Source organism: Ascidiella aspersa, chromosome 4 (genome assembly GCF_963924565.1).
Source record: "Ascidiella aspersa chromosome 4, kaAscAspe10.2, whole genome shotgun sequence".
Lineage (NCBI taxonomy): Eukaryota > Metazoa > Chordata > Ascidiacea > Phlebobranchia > Ascidiidae > Ascidiella > Ascidiella aspersa.
This window is the reverse complement of record NC_139450.1, coordinates 31,378,487-31,396,525: the sequence shown is the minus strand read 5'-3', so window position 1 is coordinate 31,396,525 and position 18,039 is coordinate 31,378,487. Positions and strand designations below refer to the sequence as shown.

The window sequence follows — 18,039 nt, the reverse complement described above, 5'->3', positions numbered from 1 at the left end:
ATCTTCAACGCTTGCAGGAGACCCACTATTTGTAGATCCTACAGGAGATCCATCGTTATCTTCAACGCTTCCAGGAGACCCACCATTTGTAGATCCTACAGGAGATCCATCGTTATCTTCAACGCTTCCAGGAGACCCACCATTTGTAGATCCTACAGGAGATCCATCGTTATCTTCAACGCTTCCAGGAGACCCACCATTTGTAGATCGTACAGGAGATACATCGTTATCTTCAACGCTTCCAGGAGACCCACCATTTGTAGATCCTACAGGAGATCCATCATTATCTTCAATGCTTCCAGGAGACCCACTCTCTGTAGATCCTACAGGAGACCCATCATTATCTTCCTCGCTTTCAGGAGATCCACTCTTTGTAGATCCTACAGGAGATCCATCGTTATCTTCAACGCTTCCAGGAGACCCACCATTTGTAGATCCTACAGGAGATCCATCGTTATCTTCAACGCTTCCAGGAGACCCACCATTTGTAGATCCTACAGGAGATCCATTGTTATCTTCAACGCTTCCAGGAGAACCACTCTTTGTAGATCCTACAGGAGATCCATCATTATCTTCAATGCTTCCAGGAGACCCACTCTCTGTAGATCCTACAGGAGACCCATCATTACCTTCCTCGCTTTCAGGAGAACCACTCTTTGTAGATCCTACAGGAGATCCATCATTATCTTCAATGCTTCCAGGAGATCCACTCTCTGTAGATCCTACAGGAGATCCATCATTATCTTCAACGCTTCCACGAGACCCACTCTCTGTAGATCTTACAGGAGACCCATCATTATCTTCCTCGCTTTCAGGAGATCCACTCTTTGTAGATCCTACAGGAGATCCATCGTTATCTTCAACGCTTCCAGGAGACCCACCATTTGTAGATCCTACAGGAGATCCATCGTTATCTTCAACGCTTCCAGGAGACCCACCATTTGTAGATCCTACAGGAGATCCATCATTATCTTCAACGCTTCCACGAGACCCACCATTTGTAGATCCTACAGGAGATCCATCATTATCTTCAACGCTTCCAGGAGAACCACTCTTTGTAGATCCTACAGGAGATCCATCATTATCTTCAACGCTTTCAGGAGAACCACTCTTTGTAGATCCTACAGGAGATCCATCATTATCTTCAACGCTTTCAGGAGAACCACTCTTTGTAGATCCTACAGGAGATCCATCATTATCTTCAATGCTTCCAGGAGACCCACTCTTTGTAGATCCTACAGGAGATCCATCATTATCTTCAACGCTTTCAGGAGAACCACTCTTTGTAGATCCTACAGGAGATCCATCATTATCTTCAATGCTTCCAGGAGATCCACTCTCTGTAGATCCTACAGGAGATCCATCATTATCTTCAACGCTTGCAGGAGACCCACTATTTGTAGATTCTACAGGAGATCCATCATTATCTTCCTCGCTTGCAGGAGACCCACTATTTGTAGATCCTACAGGAGATCTATCATTATCTTCAACGCTTCCAGGAGACCCACCATTTGTAGATCCTACAGGAGATCCATCATTATCTTCAACGCTTCCAGAAGAACCACTGTTTATGAAGCTCTCTGATAATTCATTATTATTTGTCGGAATGCCTTTGGCTTTAGTGGTTTTCCAAAGACTGATGCAAACAAGTAGCAACAATATGATTGCTATTTTCATTTTTTACTTCCTGAAATATACTGTCATAAAATTTTAGAAAATGTTTAAACTTTCCTTCGTTTTAGTTAAAACATCAATTTTTTTTGCAAAAAATATAAAATTTGTCTAAGGGATTATAAAATGTGCCTAGTGGAAAAACTTTTGTTCAGATTATCGTGATCCGAATTTATTTTTTCGCGGGCGATCAGTGGCATTTGTTTCATATGACTGGCCAATGTTGCAGGGGCGGATCAAGGATTTTAGTTTTTTGAGGGGCATATATAAATTCTTACAAATGACGTCACAATTTACGTCATAACGTGACGCACTAATTTAAGTATAGTCTTACCAAGCGTGCTGTTCTCGAAATAGCTGGTGTAAAACTATGCAGCTTAAGCTAAGTAAATAAATGCGCCTATTTGGTTTCTGTTGACAAAACGTTTAACTTACACCGTATCCTTTAGTAATCATTTTGTGAAAAGTAACTCACAGCGCTAGGGCGATGCAGGCAATATTTTTGAATACATTTTCCGTTTGTCCGCGACGCACTTTGGTAGCCTTCCACGGCGCAACGGTAAAGAAGCGCTCATCTAATTCAAAAGACACCATCAAAACGTAAAAAAACGGACGTACAAAGAACATTCGCGCGAATCGCGAAAAATTTTCGCACTTACGTAGTTAAAATAGTCAAAAAGTATTCAAAAATGGACTCGTGTATAGAAACCCCAGCCCGATTTCATCGTGTACCACGCGCTGGTTTAAATGATGCTCTCTCGGGAAGAAAAACAGTTTATTCTTTTACATCAAACGAACTATTTTTCGATTTCTAAGTTTTGCAGGAATTTGGTTTTAAATAGTTTATAAAACTTTAAAACACGAAAAAGAAAAATGTCAGTTAGTCAAATCTGAAACATATGTATAAAAAAGTGATTCCGTACAGATAGAGAAAATAAGTTGTTTTTATTGTTATAGTGGTAAATTAAAATGAGTGATTTATAGTTGGAAATTCAATGAAAGATTCACACACATATGTGATTATGTGTTAACAACTGTGATCTACCCCAATGGAAGCTGCTTTTTTGACTAACGATTACGGCTTACGCAATATTGATCGACAGATTAGGAGAGTCTGCGATGGTATTTCATTTAGAAATATAGGATATTTTAAACACTTTTAAACGAAGTTGGTAAGTCTATCAGGGTGTTAATATTTTTGTTTTGTTGTCTTACTGTGAACTACAAATCCACGCTCTTTTGGGTAAGTCTTAACTATATGTTTGTAGGCTATCTCTTAGTTCAGCGGTTCTCAAGCGCTGGTCCGCGAACCGGTGCCGGTCCGCGTCAACTTTCCTGCCGGTCCGCCAAATATATTACAATTTTATATCTCAATTGCAAAATGCAATATGTTTAAGGCTTGTCAATCAAACTTAAAACTTCTCGAGTTCCGTAATTTGCAGCGTTGTGAGGTAATATAGAGTTAATGGTCTATTTTAGGCTTTAACGTACGTCACAATGCTGCAAGTGCTGTGTCCACCCGTTTAAAAGTATGTGAAAAACTTGGATAGAACCACGTATAACACGTATGATATCAAAAAACAGTAGCAAATTGCTCATTAAATTTAAGTTTTCTTCTTTGCTTTTAGTTGCGTACTTTTGTCGTATTACATTTCGGTTTGATTTTTTAAGGTCCACCGGTCCACAAAATTTGTTTTGAAATTTTACCGGTCCATAAGCTAAAAAGGTTTAGAACCACTGTCTTAGTTTATTGAAATCGTCCGAACGTCGCAAAGGATATTTCTGCTGAAAAGTAGTTATGAAAATCGAAAGTAAGTTATGGGGTGGGGAATTTATTTCTAGAGCGGCCCAAAAGAAACGAAATGTTGAGGCCGGGTCAAAAATAGTGTCTGAAATGCAGACAAAATGGCGTCATACTGCGACACTGTGAAACAAAGCCAGCTTACGACAGTGCTCTTTAACTGCTATCTCCGTTCTTTACTTTGTGCACCTCACCAATAGTAATGCAAAAGGAATGAATAAAAATTAAAATATGACTTCACAAATTTACGATAAAACGTGATACCATAAGACAAGTGACTCTTTGAAATTGCCGTTCTCGGCCAAACTCGTGCGCGTTAGACAAATCTAATTAAAATACATGGAAAAAGGGAAAGCGTTCGCAATTATTTTTTGCCATTATTAGGTTTAACTTGCCAAACTTTTTATTTCAAGGATCGAGTATATAAAAAACAAGTTATGAGCCGTTTAACTAACAGCTGTATGTTTCACAAACACCAGTGTTATATGTTTCCTTTATTTCCTTATATTGTGACTTTGTTCACACTGAATCGATCCATACACAGAAGTTAAAAAATAATAACTAGTGGGGTAGTTGGTTATTATATCTGGCTACAAAACCAGGGCGATTTGGGCACAGTTGTGTATTCTTTCGAAGTTGTGGCATGCACTAACACTGACCGAATCCGTGTACTCACGCACACTTTTGTCAGTTGTACAACCCAGATTTGATCTGGTTCTGGTACATATATATACAGAATAAAGTACACTTGGTTAAAGAGCACTGGCTTACGAAGCCTGTCATTACGTTGGGATCACAGTTCTGTGCAAACGTGGAACTGAAGTCCAGTTTTAAGAAAGGCGAGTGCGTCGCGCGAAGCACGAAATAATTGCGGCTATTTGGTTTAAAACTCAATTTTAAATTGAGATTTAAGGGATAACTGACGCATTGAGCACAGATAAAATGTACGCATATTGTTCAATATATTAAAATTTTTCAAGTTGTGAGGGTCGTTGATCGAACAGCTGCGAGTTACACGACAAACAAGTGTTTAAAACTCTAATTAACTTTTTAACGTTTTGGAGTTTTAAGTTGCAGGTTTGTTACTTACGATAGAGTGCATGGCCAGATGCAAAGGCGGTGTAATTCGGGTGAAACACGAAAATGGCATCAACTAAATCAGGTTAAAAAAAGTGAGAATTAGAACTTATGAAATATTAAAAAAACGGCTGGTATGATCATTTTGTTCATTTTTAACGAATGAATATATTTGATCGAAGCGCAAGAATGAAAAGAATGCTGCAGTACTGAAGGCGCCATTTGTCTGTAAAGATCCTAAAAAGCGCTTAAAATATACGGGAAAGACAGATGATGGGCCAAAATAGTTTGGAGGGGACACGACTGGTACAGTGGATCCGTCACTGAAGAAAGTGGTATATATATATGTTATTATAACCAAACACATAAAAAAATGCTTTTGCTTTCACTTTTGTGACTTACTGACTTCGTAGTGAAACACTTATCTGAAAAAAACGTTCTAGGATTGATTTCCACATGTGTTGCCAAACTAGCGCAGAAAACACCGAAAAAAGTGATTTCAGGGAAATGGGCCTAGGGAAAATCTCAACTTCTGATCGTTTATACCTAAAAACAACTAATAAATCCGAAAACAGCCTATTTAGTTTTCTACCAAGCCAAAATTACTGCTTAAATCTTCAGTCCATCCATGTCTACCATAACCCACTGGTGCCAGTACTTGTCTGGTGGTAGAATCACCACAAAGTTTACTTTCATATAGGTTTTAATCTCGTTATTACAGCTCTCGAGCTTATTAGATGACGTCGAATTAATTTACAGTGGGAAAATTGCCTTAGAAAGGAGGTGGTGGATTATTTGAAACGATCTTGGGGAGAATAAATATAGGATACGAGCAGCGGTGTGCGCACATGTCTTTTGTTTGATGCCGCTTCGATTGCATTAAGTGGGCAGGGTTAATTTTTCTTGCGTCAGGACACTCGACGACCTTCTATTGTTTTGATCCACTTTCCATTATTTTTGATTGGGCAATGTCTGTCCAATTTCCGTTTGTTATTGTCAGATGAATTACTGGGCCAGACAAACAAGTAATTGAATTGCCGGTTTTGAGCCTGGTGTTGAAATTGATTTTAAAAGCTTACTGAAACCTCATAGTGATTGATTTAAAGTTGTTTTTTGATAGTTGCACAAAAAAAGTAAATTTGATTGATTTATTTAAAACTTGTTTTACGTTTATAGCTATTGTGCTTCTACTCCGTGTATTTTAATGGTTTTCATTTCTACTTTTTTTGTCTTTATATAATGCAACCTGATGACCCTATTTAGAATTAAACAAATACGGAATTAAACAAAAAATACATTTACAAATATTCCAAACTAATGTTAACCTTGCGCATTTTGGTGTAAGTGCTTTATGACTTAACTGTGTAAGCATTCTATTACTTGCGGTCAAACGGCCAAAGGTCACTGAGCACATGGTGCCTTGGAATTGTAGTTGTGTTTACGGCTGTTAGTGTTACTACTTTGTAGCAATAGGATCTCGCCCTGTTAGTTACTTGTAAGTGTTTGGCAATGACGTTTAACTTACACTGATTCTGTTTCCAATTGAATAACATTGTTTTGTTTTCTATGTTCACAATATATAAATCCACTTGTTTAAGCTTGTGTTTTAGTAATATATTCCTGCAAACTGATAACGACTTCAGTATCGGATCCACTAGTTTTTAGCTACCTTCGTCATGCTGCCTGTCCTCAGTTCCAAACACAAAACTGCGCGCTGTTGTTTAAACGCTGAAATCGCGTCGAAGTGTTTTATTATTAAGACACAGTGCGCCGGCGCAACACAGCAGCGAACAAAAATGACTTTATGTATATATACTTAATGATAAATACATATATATATCTAGAGAGAAAAAAAGGAGGAAAATGACAGCAACTCAAGCAAGGGCTATAGAATTTGTTAAGGAAAAATAAAATAAAAAAAACAACTAATTAAGCGAGAATAACTAAAAATAAAACAAAAAAATAAGCGGGACGGCCTTGGCGTCGGCCGTTCGCTAAATTGCGCGTTTCTTTAGACAGGATTAAATCAACTCCGGCTCAGTCACATAACCAGTTGTGGTGCTATCCGAGGTGGAGTTAAGTCTCCCGGCAGCGGACGCTTTGGCCGCCACCCTCGCTTCAAGCAGTATCTGCTTAGGGTCAAAGTAGTGTCCGTGATGGTCCTGGGCGCTTTTGGCGTACAGCGCAGGCATCACGTTGGAGTAGATAGAGTTCATGGCGGGTTCAGGACCCGTTGTATGCGACCAGTAGGAACGAACCGGTAGCGCTTCGGGAATTGGCTCGAGATTGCCAGTCGAGGTTTTCTCCACTGAAATGTCGCTCTGAGCAGCTCCCACCGCCGTATAGGGACTGTTGTGATTGTGGTAGGCGCTCAGCATTGTATCCGAGGAAAGCTGCGGCTGAGATGCGTCTGTGGGGAAAGTCGGGTTTCGGTTTAGTATGTGTTTTGTTTCGGGAGAGAAAAATCCGATGAAATTTCGAAATGCTTTAAACGGAATACACAAACAAAATGCAATTTAGTCATGTCTGGCTTTTTTTATTCCACTAAATTATCTTAAAATTGAAAAGAAAAAAAAATGTAAAAAACAAGCGTTATGGTTTGTGAATATAGGTTAAAACACTTTGATAAGACTGTGTTGCCATTGCGACGATTTTAACAATTTAAATTAAAAATAAGCCAAGCCTAAATTCCTATTGTTGTGAAACGTTAAAAAATTAAAAAAACGATATATGAAATGTTCCAGATGAAGCAAAACACAGCTTACCAGTTTCAATGGGCATCCAGCAGGTGTCACAATGGCCGAGCCGTAAACATTGGTCGTTGCAGCGCGGACCGAGACCCTCGTTTTGAATGTACATCCCGTCGACGGAACTCAGTTCGGATGGTTTGCGTTGTCTTGCGTAACCTGAAATAAAATAGGATTTGAGGAATGCCAATATTCTGTATGTATAGTGTGATTGTTATGAAGTTTTCCCCATATTTCTGCTGGTAAATTCACTTGGAAAAGTTGCTTACTTCAGAAATGTTTCCCCGGGTTATTGCGCAATACCCTTTAATGCTATTACTTTGAACAAATAGTAAGAAATCCAAAACTGTTAAAAGGTTTGAAGGGCAAAGTAGAAGTTTATATAGTTTTTAGTTGTTTCTTCCTGAATGAATATACTCTTTTTTATTGGCGTTTTATTTGATTCTACCATTTTTACCCGATACTTAGCAAAACTGCTGAATAATAAGTTTTAAAAGTGCAAACCTGCTGATTCATCGTCTTACCTTGGTCAAACGACACGTCACCACTGGTGACGTCAGGCTCGCTGTCGCCGTGACCGCTGTCACCTTCGTGGTGGTGTGATGATGAGGCCAGCGGTCGATCTTTTAGGTTGCTGGTAGCGCTCTGCCAATGCAAATTGTATCAGGTTATAATCTAATACATAAACATAACTGTGGCACAAAGGATCGCTAGTAATCGGCAGATGCAATGGTAAATCTCCTGACGTATAAATTTATAAGGTTAAAGTCGTTTCATAAATAGTGAGGAAATTCGTTTTAGGAATACTGTATAAAGTGGTAACCAGGACTGTATATTTAGAAAGTGGCACTGGTCTAGAATTCAACCAATTGTTTTACAGTAACTAAACCAGTTATCAAAATTGAAATCGCAAGAAAGAAAAAAAATATAAGAGAATAAAAAACTTGACAAACCCAAACCTTAACTTGCAACGTAACTCAAATAATGCTAGAAATATAACCTCCCGGAAGCAACTATCATTATCTGCCAGCCCACCTGTCCACTGAGTAACGTTGCATTCTGTCCTTCTAGACTCGCTCCGGAGCTTGTGAATTGGCGAGACACGACCGCGTCGCTTCTTGACAGGTTGGTCACGTCCGTGGTCGAGTCGTACGTCAAGGAGTGCTGCCTGTTGGACAAAAGCGAAGTTCATTACGCCTGGTTTAACGACACAGACCTGGACTTCGCGTATGTAAGGGTGTGGCTATAGGTAGATATGCGAATTTTTAGAGATAAAATGTTCTTTATGTATCGTTTACCTTTTGTTGGACGATTGGCTCCAAGCGATGCTACCCTTTAGACTTTCTTTTGAGGTGGATCGGGTCAGATCCGCAGGTTTTTCGTGCAGGACATCAGCCGAGCTGCGCCTGTCCTCGTGCGCTTTGCTGCATGTGTACGTTCGCACTTTCTGCGATTGGAGTAAGGAATAGAAACGTTATATGAAGGCAGTTACAGTGATGCGTTTTCTGTTAGCTATATGAGCACTGGGCAGCCTTGCTTTACAGCGTCAGTGCGATTTCAGCATGGCGATACGATTTTAAAAGGTTGGGAAAGCAGTTAAGTGGCTGATCGCCGAAGAGTATATTCAGGAAACGTAAAAACTGTTTTTTCGGCGTTTTAAAAGTAATGTACACAAATCAAGCCGACAGAAATTACAATCAGACTCGTCATTCGAAGGATAAAGTTATTATCTGGCTTGTTTATAATTTTTTGATAACTTTCACTAATTTTATCGCGAAAACATTTCGACCTGTACAACAAAAATATAAACATTTTAAACAAATTATATTGTAATGCTTACTAAGGTCTTGCTTTGACCTGATGAAGCACGGTTGTGAGAAAGCTTGTTAAGATTGGAGCATAATGGTTGGAGTTTGTAGTAAGACGTAATAAAATATCGAAGCCCATACAGAAGTAGGTAGCATTTTAAACGTTTCGAATAATTATTTGAGCTATACCTTCTGTATGGGCTTTGAAATGATTATTACTTGTAAAGATTAATATACAACAGCTTACTTCTTTTTCAGTAATGCGTAACTTGCGTATAGGTAAGATAAAAACCTTTACTGAAAAAGGGAGTAAGCTGTTGTATTTTAATTAAACACCTTTAACGAAACAGTGATCAAAATGTCCTCACCTTATTTTCCCTTCTGCATCTGCACACAACCACCACAGAGACAAGGAAAAGGAGCGCCAGAGCGGAGGAAAGAGCAGCTATGATGATAATGAATGAAGAGTTGGCGGTGAAGGGTGTGACCTCCTCTTGCATCGCGAACACAGTCGGAAGCACAATCTGGTCGGTCACGATCACGGTCACGCGTCGCTGACTCTTCATGCTTGGCTGGCCGCCGTCACGCGCCTGGTGAGTTGTAACAAGTCAAGCGTTAAATTTGCTTTGTCATCGTAACAAAATCGCTAAAGTAAGTTGCTTAAGGTGGAAACGTTAATACTTCACTACGGTCTATCGCTCCTGAAGTTTTTCACATCGAGTCAATAGTTGTTCTCCGGCAATTTTTTCCCAGCATTATACCATAAAGCATGTCGGTATAGTAATTTGCACATTTATTTTCAATAAGCTTGAGAAGCGCCCGCTTCAAAATGCATGTTTTGTATTTCAATAGGGTTTACAGCTTCTGGCTGATTTTGATTCGAAGCGATGCACTTCTCAAGCTTATTAAAATTTTATAATTTTTATCGCCGGCGTAATATGCTCAAATGAAAGGCAAGACTCGTTGTTGAAAAGTATACCAAGTTTGTTTTAAATAGTAATATACACACCTCGATTTCGATTGCATGTTCGCCGAGTGACTGACTCAAGTTTGGCGTGCTCATGTTCAACCTCAAATCACCGGTCGTCGAGTTAACGATAAACAGGGACGAGTTGACAAAACCGGTGATCAGCACCCCGTCCTCCTTCGTCAAACGGTACTTGACCGCGCCGTTCGCTCCTACGTCATAATCCACCGCCTGTATACGTGTGATGACGTCATCACGCACGATGGTTGCGTAGATTGTCATGTCGTCACGGGCCGGGTTGGTGAAAACCGGCGCGTTGTCGTTCGAGTCGGCCACTGTCACTATCAGCTCGCAGCTGCTCCTGAGCGCACTCTTGCGACCGCCGTCGGACGCAATGATGGTCACCTGGTGGCGAAAGAGATTTTACTATATGTTGTTGCTTGCGATTTGGTTTTGCGTCTTAGAATTAAAAGTATCACAGCTTGAGAAGCGCACCGTATCGAACAAAAATCAGACAGCAAGGTCTAAAAACTTTTAATAAAAATGCATTTCGCCAAATAAAAAAATTCTATTTGAACAAGATAAACTGATAATGCCATTCATTTATATGGCGAAATGCATTTTTATTAAAAGTTTTTAGACCTTGCTGACTGACATTTGTTTAAGGCGGTGCTCTTCTCAAGCTATTATAAACTTTTAGAACTTTTATCGTCGGCAATATGAGTTCTGTTGGATGGCAAGGTTATGTTGTGGAAACACATACTAAGCTTATCACTATTACATTATTAAAAGTCGCAAATAGTGGTGGGAATAACGCTTAAACGGCTTGTTGCAATGGTGCCTTTCTTACCTTTCTCTCTGCAATTTGCTCCCGGTCGATTGGCCGCACCAGGGTCACCACTCCACTTTTTGGTTCGATCGAAAAGCACCCGTCGCCGCCCGAAAGCGAGTACCTTATCGTGCCGAACGCAGACGGGACCACGCTCTCAGCCTATTTCAAGAAAACAACGGGGAAATTTAGTTATTTGAATCTGGCGAATGACGCAGGACGAACGCACAACAGGCAGGGCCGGATTAAGACTACTGTAGGCCAAAGGCTGTTTTGTTTACTCGAGAAGGGCCTAATTTTGAAAACTAAGCTACAAAAAGTAATAAAAACACATACATGAAAAATTGAAATAATTTACCAAAAAACATATATTAAATGATATATTTCTGTATCACTATCAACATTAAAAAAATTTAACCTTAAAAAAAATTGAGGGTCACATTTTTTTAGCTATAGTCATAGTAGCCTAATGGCTAATCTGGCACTGGATACAATACATCGTTTTTCCTGTTTGTGTTAAAAAAAAAACTACCAAAGAAAAATCTAAACTTATCGACTGATAGAACCTTGTTTTTGACTGATAAAACCCACCTCGTCCAACTGCAGAGCCGGCATGTTGACAGCGTCGCCGTCGGTAGCGGTTACAGTGGCTACTTTGGTGCCGACCGGCGTGCTCTCCAGTAACGTGATATTGACGCGATGGTGCTCGAACTTGGGCGCGTGGTCGTTTTCGTCCAACACTTGCACCGTGATCAATTGCGATGAACACCTGGGAGGCAAAGTGGGACGTTTGTTAAGTTGGAGAACTCTGGTATATATATAATTATATATGGCTTGATGATAAACGAAGAGGGCTGATTTGGAAGACTTCTACTTTAGTGATGATGCTACTAGCGTCTTTGTAACCCTGGAGTACATCAATGCTCCTGTTTTTTTTGCGAAACGGTCTTTTTATTCTTGATTTAACGGTGTATTAAAAATATGTGTTGAATTATACTGATAAACTTATAAGGACGTCGACTTTAGTAATGAATAAAGCTACTGGTGGCTTCGTAGAAATTATATCGATCCTCTTCACTTATTTTACGAAACGGTCTTTTATTGAGGATATAACGGTGTATTTTACATATCATAGATCGCAAAATACGTTGAATCATAATTGAAAACTTATAAAACACCTAATTATATTATAACGGACAACACAGATGAACAATAATGATGGTTATTTAACCAGCCTTACCTCTGTTTCTTGCCGTTGTCGCAAGCTTTCGCCAAGATGGAGTAACGTGACCTGGTCTCCCTGTCCAGGGCTTTGGTGACGCCAACAAAGCCTTCGGCGTTCAATGCAAATACTCCGAACACGTACACGGGCTGCGCGGCCACTGTTGTGCCGGTCGAAGTGATTGTGGGCATTGAAGGTGGCAGTGTGGTCTCCATTGTGATCGTAACGTTGCCGTTTGCGTCTAGATCTTCGTCTTTCGCGCTGATGTAAGCGAAGTAGGATGAAGGGTCGGCAGATTCGGAAACGTAAACTGTGGAAGAAAGTTGATTTTCATATTGTTATCCAATGACGGACACGAAATAGGGCCACCCTTTACCAAGTAAAGAAATATGTCAAAAAATCAGGACTTCAAGATTTTCACGATTGATGATCAGTAACGTGATGTACTGAAAATTCATGGCTATGTTTTGGCGATTATAGTATTTTATTCGGTGCTGCAATTGTTTTGCTTTTCTACGGAGGAAAAGATGATTTTTATATTGTTTGCCAATAAAAAGCACCCAAATAGGGCCAACCAAGTAAAGAAATATGTAAAAAAACAGGGCTTCAAGATTTTAGACTCGATTAATAACTGTGATGTACTGAGAAATCATGGCATTATTTTGGTGATTATAGTATTTAACCCCCTGCTGAAAGTTTTAAAGTTTTTTGCTTACCTGTGTTTCCTTCCGAAGGAGCGATGAAGCTCACGCTGATGACAGGAGCGTTGTCGTTGATGTCTCCAACGTGGAGAACGAGCCTCGTGCGTCCAATCTTCTGAACCGGTTCGCCCATGTCCCGAGCCTCAAGGTAAATGATGTTCCTGCAAAGCAACCCGGCATCAGAATTATTTTTGTCAGCTTGTAATGGCATGTTATTATTCTAGCCGAAATGATGGTTTGAAACGGTTCGGTATTTTGTATAATTTTTGTATAAGTAAAATGCTTTTTTTGTTCAGGAGGAAAATTATTTTCTCCTTTTAAAATGTCGTCTCTTCGAGACTTCTACAAATTGTTCCCAACCTGTGAGTCTATCCACTTTTGACATGTTAAATTTTTAAAAAAGGTTTACACTACCTGTCACTTTTATATGAGCTCTAAAATATTCGTTATACGTCGAACTGCAGCATCAAAATCCGTTAAACTCCAAAAGCCTTATTCAGCAGTTAAGCTCAACGAGCGAAACTCACTTGTCAGACGACTCCCGGTCGAGCGCTTGCTTGAGTACGACCTCGCCGCTTCGCTCGTTCACTTCGATCAGGTTCTTGATCGAGTCGGTGTTCCGGTTGGCTAGGAAGTATCCAAGCGTGCCCGCCATGCCGGAGTCGGCATCTCGCGCTTGAACGCGCACGATCACGTGACCAGGCTTGAGGTTTTCCGGCAGCATTACGGCATACTCCTAAACGGACCAAGGTGGGTTAAAATTTACAAACAATTGCTATAGGGACCATTTTTATTTTTTACTGGGTGCATTTAAAGGACTAGACGTTTCTGCTACATTCTAGACCGGTTCTACGCACCTATTTAATATGGTATTAAAATCAAAGATGTGGATTTAAATTTGAGAAGACTGGCCTTCTTAAGTGTCATTCTAACAGGAGTTCTCAGAAAAAAAGAATACAAAAGTAGCCACGGCCTTTTACAATTAATCAGCGCCCCTTAGTCATTGGCGATAATGTTACATGCGACACGATACGTTCAAACATCGGTGCGTCTAATTTTCGCGGTGGTGATAACTTACCTCCTGGTCGAACATTGGTCTGTTGTCGTTTTCGTCGATGATTCGAACTTGCAGCGGCACTTTACTTGAGAGCGCTGGTTCGCCTCGGTCCTCAGCGCTAAGCATCAAGTGGAAGACAGCCTTTCGTTCGAAATCTGCGCAACGCAAGACAAAAAGATACAATTAGTTGCACGTCTCCTGCGCGCGATGTAAGGCATTCAGGGTTAAGGACAGAGCATTTAATCGCGCTCAGTTCGGATCGAGTGGCCGACATTGACAGTCGAAAGCCGTGCGAAGATTTTTAGCGTCTTCATTTACCCAAGCCCCCCTTGCAGTTAGCCCAGAAGAACCCTCGTCACGTTAAATTTCAAGCGTTCGAGATTGGGCGACGGCGCGGTTTCAAGAAGAGGGGGCAAGCCACAAACACGGTCACTTGACATGCGATATCCGATTACGACGCGGCGACAGAAAACACGAAGAAACTGGGAGAAGAAACTCACCGAGGGCGCGTTTGACTTGAAGCTGCAGATGCTGGCTTCCCGTTTCATCACTCGACTGGATCAGAGCGAAGTAATTGCTCGGGCTCAGTGCGTAGGTGATCTGCGAGTTGTTGCCTGGAACAGAATAAATTTTGTCAAACCTGCACGCAAGCATATGTCAGTAGCCGTGCATTATTCATTACAGCAACACGCCGGCGAAAAGTGGCGTCGTGAGCGTATATTGCTTGCGGTCGCTGTTATTACCTGCGTCACGGTGTCGGTATCGGTCAAGGCTGAATAGGTTAACAGCAAAAAGCAGCAGATGTGCAATACAGTTGTAACAATATTTTAAATATCTTCACAAAGGCCGCGACATAACGGATAAATCCCCAGATAACTAGATTTTTAGCGCGTAGCTTTATTAATAGTTGCAACAACATACAACCTCTTTCAATTTCGCTTTCGCTTCGGAGTTTCTAAATCCAAGTGGCCAGAATAAATGCACGCAACAATAAATAAGGTGTAATTAACTATATGTGAAAAGACACTTGAGCGATGTTAAATAAACGTTACGGCCCACTTTAAACGGCCACATAAGGCGACCAAATGGTCAGGGTAAAAAAGGCCGGCAACATTTCTGTGCATTTGACACAACAAAGCAGATAAACTAATAGTTGCTTGGCATGGTTGAATATCAAAGCATTCATTCTATATCAATGCATCTCTACATTCCACAGAAAAGAAGGAATTTACAGATTTTCTATGCTTTGTCCAAATTAGAAACCTGATTTGTGTTGTGTAGCAAAAACACAAAGCTTCAGTAGGTTTTTGTTCCTAAATTTTACCCAGTCAGGGTAAAAAAATCGTGAGTTGTTTTTACCTGCGTCGCGGTCCCGAGCCAGGTAACGGTCGAGACTGAACAGGTCTCCCTTCTGTGCCTCTTCGCTCACGTTCAGCAGGGCGAAGCGCACTGGAAAGACGGGCGCGTGCTCGTTTACGTCCAACACCGCGATCTCGAGATTGACCATGCGGAAATCGGTTCGCACGTAGATCTGTTTCGCCAAAAGGAGAGAAACAAAACGAGAGCCGGGCGTTAGAATAATACAGAGCACTTCAATATGACGGCTTTTTGTTTTTGCGCTATACCCCAAAAAAACGACTGCTGTAGATCGGCCGTGAACTGACAAAACCTGATCTTTGTATATGGCAGTGTTTGCCTAATATTTCTACTTTGACCTGATGAAGCACGGTTGAATAAAATCACTTGGTTAAGTAACATTTTTAGTGCCAATATCGAGATCATGATTAAAATGTTTTGAAAGACATACATAAAGACCTAATATTAAAATCGCAATATATAAAGACAAATTGTGTTGATTCTTGACAAGATTTTGCACAACCGTGCTTCATCAGGTCAAAAGTATTTATTTCTACTTTTTGTTGATGAAGCGCGGTTGTGCGAAAGCTTGATTTAGGTACTTTGTATATTTTTGTAGCTTCGACAGTTCAGTGAATCCTTCGACGAATGTTAGTGATCGTTAAACTAAACTGACAATTCTAAGTGCTCCACACCTGCATAAGAATAACACATCGCCTCGAGTCCCGGCACATTTCCTCGCGGTTTAGCGGGTGGCGAACGGTCAGTCTTCCAGAGCTTTCGTCCAGTGCCAGCCACTTGCGATTGCGACGACTTGCCGACTTGTAGCCAACTGACTTCAGTTTCTCGTCCAGCAGCTGGAAGGTCTTCTTAGAGCTGGTCTGTATGTCCAGTATGTCGGCTAGCTCAACCACCGTGGTACCTGTTGGATTGGAGGAAGGATGATGCGTTAGAACTGGCACTTTACTTTTCAGGGCTACACAACTTTTCGTCAGAACCTAATCAGTTAACTCAGGGATTCTTGAACTTTTTTTTACCGCAGACCTCTAAAAAAATTGCTTTGCTCGACCAGTTTAGGCAATAAACTTTAGAGATGAAGTCATAAATTGATAGACTTAAAAAATCTGCTGTTTTCGGCAAAACAAATGTGAAAGCGCAAAAGAGTCTAAATATACATCCAATGCAAAAACGTTTATTTTTAATTTAACACTTATGAACCCCTAAGTTAACCAGACTATTTGCTGGTCAAAATTTGGCGGCCGTGGCCCTTCAGGAAGTTCTAAATATAAACCTTAAAATCTAACGGAAACGATAAAAAGGCAATCGCGTCAGATTGTCTGCCAAATGAATTCAATCGCTCGAAAAAAAGACGACCTATTTTTTAAAGCCTCGTCAGGCGCCTGGCCTTGTGACAAATCTGGCTTCCGCTTACCGATCGCGGTGTTCTCTTTCACAGACAGCTTGAGCGCCTTGGAGCCACTGGATGACGTCACTAGACATGACGTAACGGCGAGCAGGAGAACTCGGAGGAGTAGAAAGTCTCTCGGCGGACGATCGGTGAAAATCCGACGCATGGTCGCCCAAGTTCCCTGCAAAACGAGAATGGTCGTTATACGGCAAATTTGGACGCTGTCAGGAAACACAAGGTAATCCGGCTAAATTAAACCCGCCGCTATTGTTGCGAACTTGACAGCGCTGAATGGAGCCGCTCGAAAAGTCGCCCAGCCGCGTCGAATCGACTCCCCTAACCGCTCGGGGCGGGAATAATAAGTTTGCGTGCGAAGTCACTTCTTGGATGCGCCGCTCGGTTACATGCTGTTTACCCAACCATCGCCCACCGCATCTAGCATGCAGGTTCCCACAGTAGACCAGGTCCGTATGAACGTTGCGCTTCACGCTATATGGCCAACGTAATCGGAGACCGTCTGCCCCGCAGCCGCCGTTGCTGCTGCTGTGCTGTGGGGCGCTGTTATGGGTGAAAACAGATCGCGGTCGGCCCCCAACTTGCGCCACTGCGATTGGGGCTGTAGACGTTTTTTGGGGCACTTTTACAAGGTGTGGCTGCACGGAATGAACCCAACATGGATCTAAATTAAGCAAGAATGCCACTTTGCAACAGCGGGGCGTGTCCGCTATTCGAAACTGATTACATTCAGAGTCTAGATATGGGTTCTTGAAATATACCCAGTCTCAAGGCTCAGGCTGGGTATATATCTAACTTCAGGCTCATAGAACCAACGCAAAGGACCTATGCCAGGAACGATACCAACATCGATCTAAATTAAGCAAGAATGTTTGCAACAGCGGGGCGTGTACGCTGTTCGAGGCTGATTACATTCGCAGTCTGTATATGGATTCTACCCAGTCTAATCTCGTTTAGTATCCAAACCAGCCGACAGCGGAAGCCAGTTGTCTTAGGGAGTCGCCGCTCGTCTATTTTCCCGCCCCCATTCGTATCACTATAACCGTCGCTTCGCCGTGTCGAGAGGGTAATTTTATACTTTTCAGCTATCGCTCGCTGACGCACGAAAGCGCGATTTCTTGGCTTAGCCTTTGTACCAAAGCACCCCCGATCTACGCAGTACGAAATCGAAACGGGAGCGGTTAACCCAACACAATGGCGTTTAGAAACCCTCGCGTTTTTCCTTGGTTTGTCGCGGGCGGCGAAAAGCTGTTTAGGCACCTGTCGATTAGCGGCCTCAAATCCTCACTTCGCAGCTGCCAAAAAGTAGCCCTTGTCCACTGCTGGCTTACATCAGGCCCGCCCGCTGGCAAGTCAGCTAAGTTTTCCGAAATGGGCATG

The 18,039-nt window shown here is 41.5% G+C and overlaps 2 protein-coding genes across 2 annotated transcripts; both read right to left on the bottom strand.

The window, feature by feature from the left end:
- Positions 1-6,319: 6,319 nt before the first annotated feature.
- On the bottom strand, positions 6,320-12,449 carry LOC146157477 (protocadherin 18-like). The gene is made up of 10 exons (XM_083386780.1): positions 12,141-12,449; positions 11,492-11,669; positions 10,922-11,062; positions 10,114-10,476; positions 9,473-9,694; positions 8,595-8,743; positions 8,332-8,464; positions 7,821-7,941; positions 7,315-7,455; positions 6,320-6,959 (listed from the first exon to the last, which is right to left on the bottom strand). The coding sequence occupies exons 1-10, from the start codon at positions 12,335-12,337 to the stop codon at positions 6,571-6,573; spliced, it is 2,034 nt and encodes a 677-aa protein (XP_083242906.1). The 5' UTR covers positions 12,338-12,449; the 3' UTR covers positions 6,320-6,570.
- Positions 12,450-12,606: 157 nt separating this feature from the next.
- On the bottom strand, positions 12,607-16,839 carry LOC146157476 (protocadherin beta-11-like). Its single transcript, XM_083388225.1, has 8 exons — positions 16,669-16,839; positions 15,932-16,158; positions 15,240-15,411; positions 14,381-14,494; positions 13,902-14,035; positions 13,351-13,559; positions 12,839-12,984; positions 12,607-12,635 (listed from the first exon to the last, which is right to left on the bottom strand). Exons 1-8 carry the CDS (start codon positions 16,808-16,810, stop codon positions 12,607-12,609), a joined length of 1,173 nt encoding a protein of 390 aa, XP_083244351.1. The 5' UTR covers positions 16,811-16,839.
- Positions 16,840-18,039: the final 1,200 nt, after the last annotated feature.